Below are 9,105 nucleotides of genomic sequence, written 5' to 3' on the forward strand. Positions count from 1 at the left end.
GCATTATTTAATAGAGAAACTATGCACCACTCCAAACTGGGCTAGACACAAACCATGCATCGAAATCACACATGCTCTGTACTTGCACGACCCCTTTCACTAGAACGCGCTCACGGAAAGCATTGGTTGAGTCATGAGAGGAATTTGGTCTGCAGCCATGTCCCTCTTACCTGGGTCATTGTGTAAAAAAGAGGCATGACTCAATGTTTCACTTCATGCAAAATCACAAGGAAACCAACAGTGTTCTTCTGGCTCGCAACAGTATTCCTCCGGACTGGTTCCTGCAAATCAAACAACGCTACAATAGCAAATCCTATGGAATGAGCATTCCTGCATTTTTTCTATGAAAAATCCTTCAAATCAAAGGAGGCCTGAAGGTGCCAATGTTGCTGAAATGGACATCACTGCCGCTCAGATTTCGTGGAATAGGAGGGTTGGACGGGAATCCATATCCTGCGCTCGGATGTGTTGTACTCCCTCCATTCCAAATTACTTGTCGGATGTATCTATTAACTTAAAATACGTCTAGATGCATTCATTTCCGCGACAAGTAATTTGAGGCTGTGGGAGTACTTTGATTGATACATAGAGAAAATGATCCAGCCCACACACACCTAAGATCCACGACCCATGCCCATACGTTTTTTTTTCTAAAGCAAGTTCGCCCACAACTGTAGCAGCTCCTTGTGCTAAAATTTATCCTCCACTAAAGATTGGTTGTTATTGGATAATGTACTTTCTCAAATACTGTAAAAAAACTATGTCAAAAAAATACTCCTATATACTCTCTCTGGTCTTTTTTACTCTGCATATTAGATTTGTCTGTAGTCAAACTTTTTTAAGTTTGACCAAATTTATATTAGAAAATATTAACATCTATTAGACCTAATAAATAACATGAAAATATATTTGAAGATGGATCTAATGATATTGGTGTTGTTATATGTGAATATTTTTTGTATAATAAACTTGATCAAAGCTTGAAGGGTTTGACTCTAGACAAATCTAAGGTGCAAAGTAAAAAGGACAACCATTTAGTAGGAGTAACAAACAGAGGGAGATCCAGGCGGTGGCGGAGAGCGAGCAATCCGGGTTCCGGAGGGAGCAGCAGATCGATTTGTCGCCGATTCTGATTTCGATTCCCCCGATCCGGATCTACTCCTAGTATAGCTTATTTAAGGAGGAGATCCCGTTGTCTCTTCGACCCCGCCGGCGATTGAGAGGAGAGGAGGGGAGGTCGAGATGGAGATGGAGATGGAGATGTCGACGAGCTTCCCGCTGCCTTGTCTCGCCATGGTGCACGGCGTAGGCCCCGAACACCAACAACCCACGGCGACGACGCTGTTCAGTCTCGCCGGCGCGAGGCCCCTCGCCGGAGTCGCCCTTGAGGAGGAGCTGAAGAACAAATCAGTCTGCCCCACGCCGCAGGGGTGGGTGCTAGTCCAGCACCGAGACGCCGCCGCCGCCACCTACCTGCTGGATCCGCGCAGCAGCCAAAGGATCGACCTGCCGCATCTCGCAATCCAGCAGGGCCTGATCCCCTACTGCAGCTGCCTGCTCGCCGGCGACCCCACGGCAACCCCGGGGTGCCCAGTGCTAGTGGTGGAGCCCATGGCCACCTTGCTATGGTGCTGCCGCGTCGGCGACGGCGAGTGGACCAGGCACGACTACGACATCGGGACCCTGGGAGACGACCACTTCGTCGAGAAGAGGGTCATCGCGCCCATCGCCGCGTGCCGGGGCAGGTTCTATTTCAACGCCGTCCCCGCCGAGACTCGCGTGCTGGAGCTGGCTCGCCCAGGGTCGGGGGCGCCGGCGTTTAGCTCGGTCGCGACGGAGCCCGCGGAGGCCGACAGGTTCGGGCGGGCGAGGGTGTTCATGGTGGGGACGGACGACGACGAGCTGTACAAGGTCGTGCTGCTGCATCGCGGAGGGTCCTACGACGAGGCCAGGGTCCTCAAGATGGACTTGTCGGAGCGCCGGTGGCGCCCCGTCGAGGACCTCGGCGGCCGCACCTTCTTCGTCGCGCCCATGTACTTTGGCGCGTCGTGTGCGCCCACCGGCGGCCGGGTCCGGCAGGACTGCATCTACTCGTTGGTTGGAGTGGCCAAGAACACTTTCAGGGTCTTCAGTCTGAAAGATGGGACTTCAGAAGTGCGCCAACTCGAAGAAGAAGAAGAAGAGCAACCTGGGCCGGAAACAGTCGGAAAATCGAGACCATGTTGGGTGCTTCCAACCCATCCAACATCGTAGTAGCAAGATGTTATTTAGCAGCGAAACATCTCTTTTTCTGTCAATGTTGCTTGTTGTGGCATGTAGTAACTTTCATACTCCTATGTACTAAGAGTTTCATTGCTCGATCATGCTAAAGTCTTTGGTTTTATGAATTGCTAGCAAGATGCCCGTGTGTTGCATGCAACGTATGAGTAGTTTATCTTATGAGAAAAAAGGACGAACAAGGGAATGTCTTTTTTATATGAGTAGTTTATCTTATGAGAAAAAAGGACGAACGAGGGAAGGTCTTTTTTTCAAATGTGGAGAAGGTGTGGGTATCTTTTTGTAAAATTGTCATAATTTTTTTCCTATCCATCAAATATAAATCGGACGGCCTTATAAGAGTAGAGATACATCAAGGATGGCGGCACCTTAATGATTTTAGCATGGAAGAAAAGAAAATTGCTAAACAAGTAATCATTAGGTCTTGATTTCTGAATTAATTAAATGATAACCAAGCAGTAAGCAATCGGAGTATTTGCTTAGCAATTTCCTTTTTTTCCAACACCCCCTCCCCCCCTCATCAAGAAAAGAAACCGCACGTCTTCCTCATCAACAACAAAAACTAATATTTCTACCGCAAACCAGAGACAAACATGGGGGAGGTCTGCGAGAGTCCGGACCAATCCTACACCCGCTTCTGACCGCCCTGGCCCACCAAAACCCCTCTCCCTTCGGCCATGCGCGTTCCCCCCCGACGCCAGCTACCCGCATTCATGCCGCTGTAGAGCGCGCCGCTCAATATTGAAGACGCCTCTAGGCGGACGCGACCTCTCAGTACCTCCGCCATTGAAGCAGCGCACCAGTCTAGGGCGCCGCCCGCTACGCGTCTCCGGTGTCCGCGCCTGTTCAATGCCGGAGATGCGTGACTGGACGGGACGGGACAGATATCTACCGCGTTCGTTCAATGTCATTGTCCGTCTGTATGATGCCATTAAGCAGGCTCGCCCGCCGAGAAACCCCGCGCATTGATGCACCCGGACGCCTTGCCTCATCGGAATCCTCTGTATAAAGGCGGTCACACCCGGCTAACTCCACCCCAGAACACAAGCCCCATCACATCCTCGTCCCATGCATTGCATCCGCCATGACCGATAGCAGGAAAGCATTGTGGGATAGTTTGTCACCGAGATGAAGCACGCAGTGGGCGCTCTTGTCGTCGCCTGGCATAGCCGCCATGCCAGGCGTCTCCGACGACGAGGATGACACTACGATGCAGACGGGCTTCGACGACTCTGTCCCGGCTCCCGCGCATCCCGTGCACGCCGGCTTCACCATGGAGCATGTGCAGGCGTACTTCAACGCTGCAATGGCGGACGTGCAGCCTGTGCCGGCGTTCCAGCTGGCATCGGAGGAGCAACAGTACAACATGTTCCTCCTGGAGCAGCACCGGCTGGCGGAGGGTCAGATCTATGGCTAGCGCGAGCGAGGAGGCCGTGGCGAACCAAAATTTTGTCGCGGAGCAGCGTGCCATCTATGATGTCGTCCGCGCTCAAGCCACCGCTCGCCATGAAGCAGCATCCGCGGAGGCGCAGCTGCAGGCGATCACAGAGGAGAACAACGCTAGCTCCGCCTCCTACACGCCGCCGAATAACCATCAGCCGACCCGTTAGGACGACGATAATGCCAACACCACATTTCCCTCGTGTACCTCATGTCCACCGGCGACAGACAAAGTGCTGACTCCTCCGAGGATGAGTAGGCCACGGAGGCGGCGGGGCCTGGTGTCCCATCTGGACCGGTCCGTCTCCCGTGTTCTATTCTTCCTCGCCAGAGACCACACCTTCACTTCATCGGTCTTATCGCCGGTGCTCATGGAGACCACACCGCCGTCGTAGGATAGGTTTAGGGGCGGGTATGTTTTTGTTCTAAATGTTCAAAATGTAATTAAATCCGCCGTGTTTGTATGCAATCGGTCATGTTTGTATGAAATCCGGCCGTGTTTGCATGAATTTCATTCGGTTGGATTGGATGGCATCCTCCCGCATTCGTGTCCATGGACTGATCCTCCCTGCCCGCGGACGGATGCGGGAGGTAATTTGCGGGTTGCCGTTGGAGGTGCCCTTAGCTCTAGATCATCTCAGCTGCGCCCATCCGCACCGCATTAGCTTCACAATGCCGCTTCAAACACTAGATATGATACCCCGCGCATTACCACTAGAATTGTTAGAAATTATATCTTTGAGATTTGTTTTTATGAAACATTAGTATTTAGAGACTATCAATATGTCAATTGAAACTAACATATACAATTACATGAATTTATATTTTATATATACCCAAGTGCACAGTGGGTCTTTGCCATTTTTCTTTTATCTTTTCTGTTTCTGCTTTATTTCATTGTTCTGCATTTCTTGTATACATTAAAAGAATTTAGTTGAGTATGAAATTTGACATGTAAATATTAGGCAATGTGGGCAGTGTGTTGAGTTAGAACCCCAAGTTACAATTTATTTGGAATAGTTTAAATATTTGTTTAATTCAAATTGGCACAAAAAATGTTGCTGGTCCAATTTTAATTACATCAAGGGCATTTTAGATATTCAAATAATGTTGGTTCTTACATGACAATTAGTTAGTGAATATTTGCAACCCAATAAACATTTTTATTTTACTGTATGAAAAACTTATAATTTGACTTACATTTGAATTTGGATTTACAATTAAGCTTAGCAAAAGAAGGTGACATGGCATCATTAGCATGAGTTCACTGTAGCTAATCATCAGGGATTCAAGGGTGTTAGAGCATCTCTAGTAGACCCCTTATATCGCGGACCCTTAAAACCGTTATAAGGGTCGCAAAAAACGTGTTTTAAGGGTCGACTTTACCTCCCGCGGAACAGACACTGTAAACGACACTGTAAAAATGAATATTCCTCTCAGAGATGCTCCCCGCCGTCCTCCTCCGCCTCCCCTCCTCGTTCCCGCTGTCCCCCAAACACCCTCGGCAGCGGTCGGTCACATCCGCGAGGTGGCGCTCATCCCGGCCACCTCCCCCCGCCCTTCTCCGGCCCAATTTGAACAACTGGCGGCTGATTCCGGTGGGCAACAGACAATTCCGGTGAGCTAGGCGGTGGAATTGCGGCGGCGCGTCCTTCCCGACGAGGTTTGACCGGTATAAGGGTCACCCTCAGTTTGGCCTTCGAACCTTCAAATATATGGGTTTCGGGCGTGGGTTTACGGTGCCCATTAAAATATTTAAGGGTCAGACCACTTTTACGATTTCTATTCTACACACTTTCTTCGACCAAATCCTTAAAATCTGAAAATTATAAGGGTTTGACCGGTTTTGTGGGGTCTGCTAGAGATGCTCTTATATAAAAAGTCTATTTCGAGATATCACCTTATCATGCCTGCGATGCTACTGTTATTTACGCGTAGCGCTATTTGGTATAAAAAATAAATGCTAAAAAAATAAATGCTTGCCATAATCTGAACAGGGGAAGGAACTGGGTCCAAACATACAAAAAAGGGTACTGCTAAATCTCAGTCTTGTGAGACTTTGCGAAGTCAAAGTCGACTCATGGACCGTTTGATCATTTGCTGCATCAAGATTAACGCACTGCTGGGTATGTCGTCTAATAGGCCCGTGTAGAGATGTTCTGGTGTTGGGCTGCTCTTGTGTCTGTTTTTCTATGTCGGGGCAGGCTTTTATTCTGTGATGGGCTGGGTGGCAGATCAGGTGAAGGGGCCCTTTTTCTTTGTTTGTTGGGATTTTACCAGAAAAACAATGTTGCGCTGCAGCTTTTTACACAGGGAGAAGAGATGGGCATCTACGCACGTTGAACATTTCTTGCATGGCCTTCGTGTTCTTGCGCCCCTCTTTCTACATGTTTATTTTCCTTTTTGCTATTTTTTCTGGTTATTTTATTTTTATTTCTTCTTTATTACTATTATAATTTCAATTTTTGTTTTCACCATTTATTTTACATTTTTATTAAACAATAATTTTAAGTTTTGAAAATGAAAATATTTGCCATCAGGTCGATCGACGAGTCAACCGTGGGATGTTTTGTTCGCTTCAAGATCGTGTTGGATGTGTTTGTCTTTGTTTCATCCTGTATAAGGCGCACACCAGGCGAAATCACTAGTTGAGGAGTACTCATTGCAAAGGTCACTCCAATCCCCTGGTTGCGACAAATGACGGACTGCATGTGTGCCACTTGTCGCAACCTGTGAGTTTTCTTTTATTCAAAATGTTTTATCTCTCAAACCGTACGTCCAAATCTCGAACCGCTTTCACCGTTCGATTCCTCGCGTCGAGATCTTCAAAACTAGATCCCATGTATAAGGCGCACACCAGGTCGCTTCCTTTTTTTGTTTTTCGTCTGGCCTTGTCGCATGGGAGTGTTGCTTTGCAGACTGGGTAGGTTGGCCTTTTTTGTCGTGCTTGGGCCTCATTTTTTAAGCACGTAACAGGTATGTTTCTTTGTTTGTTCTTTTTTCTCTCGTGTCCAATCAGTTTGTTTCTTGTTTTGTTGGTGGCGGGCTGTTTTAGGGTGCGTTTGGCTCGCTTTTTCCATCTTCTTTATTTATGTGTGGGAAGGGATGTGTGATGGCCTGGCTTTTTCCGGTTTTACTTGTGTTTTTTTATTTCATTTTCCTGCCTCTTTTTTTATCTTTTTGTAAGTGATCTTTAACACAAAAAGGGCATCCTCTTGACATTGATTTTATTTTGCATTTGTATTTTTTACCATTTTTCTTGTTTCATTTCTATTTCATTTTCTTCATTTTATTTGCTTTTAAAACATTTTCATTGTTTCCTTATTTATTTATTTTCTCTTTTTATTGCTTTTTAAAACCTTTTTGGCACAACTATAAGTGTAGACTGTAATTTATAATCTTTTGTCGGAAGAAAGGTAGTTGCATGTATGTCACTAGGCACACAACTATAAGTGTCGTCTCTGGCTGCAACTGCGTGTCTTCAATGCGACAACCAAGTGTTGTTTTGTAGGGGGTGTAGTTGCATGTCTGTCACTATAGTCACGCAACTGTAAGTGTCGTCTCCGACTGCAACTCTGTGATGGTTTATCAAGGAAGGGGCAATTGCATGTCCGTCACTAGACATGCAACTACAAGTGTCGCTCCCGGTGCAACTGCATGCCTTCCACATGGTTGCATCCCAATGGTGTTTGTCAAGCGGGGAGAGGCAATTGCAAGTCCAACACTAGACACGCAACTGCAAGTGTCACCCCCTAAATGCAACTGCATGTCTTCAACGAGACTGCAATTCTGTACTGTTTTTATCAGGTGAGGGGTTAGTTGCATGTTAATCATTAGTTGCACAACTGCAAGTGTTGCCTCCAAATGCAACTCCTTATCTTCCATGCGATTCAAACTCAGTGGTGTTTTGTCGGATGGAGGAGAGGCAATTGCATGTCCACTGCTATGCATGCAACTGCAAGTGTCGCCCCCGACTGCAACTGCGTGTCTTCAACGAGGTTGCAACTTGTTGGTGTTTATAGTCAAGGGGATGGGGCAGTTGCATGTCTATCACTAGGCATGCAAGTGCAAGTGTCGTACCTGACTGCAACCATGTGTCTTCAGTGCGACCACTTAGTGGTGTTTTGTAGGGGGTGCCGTTGCATGTCTACCACTAGGCACGCAACTGCAATTGTTGTCCCCAGCTGCAACTCTGTGCTATTTTATCAAGGGGAGGGAGCTGTTGCATGTCCGTCACTAGGCACGCAACTGCAAGTATCAAACTTGGCTGCAACTGCATGCCTTTCCCACGGCTGCAACTCAGTGGTGTTTTGTCGGGCGAAGGAGAGGCAATTGCATGTCCACCACTAGACACACAACTGCAAGTGTCGCCTCCTTAAATGAAATTGCATGTCTTCAATGCAACTGTAACTCTGTACTTTTTTGTCATGTGAGGGGTTAGTTGCATGTTTGTCACTAGTTGCGCAACTGCAAGTGTCAGCCTCGAATGCAACTGCATTCTTCTACACGGTTCAAACACAGCGGTGTTTTGTCAGACGGGGGACAAGCAATTTGCATGTCCACCCCATGCAACTGCAAGTATCATCCCTGACTGCAACTACATGTCTTCAACACGGTTGCAGCTTTGTGGTGTTTAGTCAAGGGGACGGGGCAGTTGCATCTCTGCTACTAGGCATGCAACTGCAAGGTGTCGGCTCCGACATCAACTATGTGGTGTTTTGTCATGAGGAGTAGTTACATGTTTGTCAGTAGGCATGCAACTATAAGTGTCGCCCCGACTGTAACTCTGTGGTATTTTATCGAGGGGAGGGGCAGTTGCATGTCTACCACTAGGACGGAAATGCAAGTGTCATGCTCCGACGCCCCCTCCCCCAATGCAACTCCATGTGCTTCATTGTGGCTGCAACTTCTACTATCTATTTTTCTTTTCTCCTTTTATTTTTGTGTTTGTTTTTTTCTTTCCTAGATAGGGTGTATTATTTTTTATTACAAATTGTGCAATCTAGTTGCATGTCCGCCTCGGCGTGCAACTACATGTATTGCATGTTGCATGCGACTGCAAGCGCACCAACTTAACGTTGCAGAAGGATTAGAAGTGTGTGGTGTTCCCATATGTGTGTAATTTATTACTCCCTCCATTCCTTGATATAAGGTGTATAGATTTTTGAGAAAATATCCGAAATATAAGGTGTATTGCGTTGCACCACTCGTTTGGATAATTATTTTAGGGAATTGATTGCATTATGGTTATATGTGTGCAAAAAAATATATTTTTTATTTGTGTTTTTTCCGAGAAAGCTTCCGATCTTTGAATACTTGTATTTTTTCCTCCAATATAGATGACCATAAGTAGCATGCGCATAGCTCACACGGTCACACCCAACTACA

General features: G+C 47.0%; 1 protein-coding gene across 1 annotated transcript; it reads left to right on the plus strand.

Moving 5' to 3' along the window:
- Nucleotides 1-1,016: 1,016 nt before the first annotated feature.
- LOC119344568 lies at nt 1,017-2,403 on the plus strand. The gene has a single exon (XM_037614962.1). The coding sequence runs from the start codon at nt 1,243-1,245 to the stop codon at nt 2,251-2,253; it is 1,011 nt and encodes a 336-aa protein (XP_037470859.1). The 5' UTR covers nt 1,017-1,242; the 3' UTR covers nt 2,254-2,403.
- Nucleotides 2,404-9,105: the final 6,702 nt, after the last annotated feature.

The sequence above is a fragment of the Triticum dicoccoides genome, unplaced genomic scaffold, assembly GCF_002162155.2.
Source record: "Triticum dicoccoides isolate Atlit2015 ecotype Zavitan unplaced genomic scaffold, WEW_v2.0 scaffold173766, whole genome shotgun sequence".
Lineage (NCBI taxonomy): Eukaryota > Viridiplantae > Streptophyta > Magnoliopsida > Poales > Poaceae > Triticum > Triticum dicoccoides.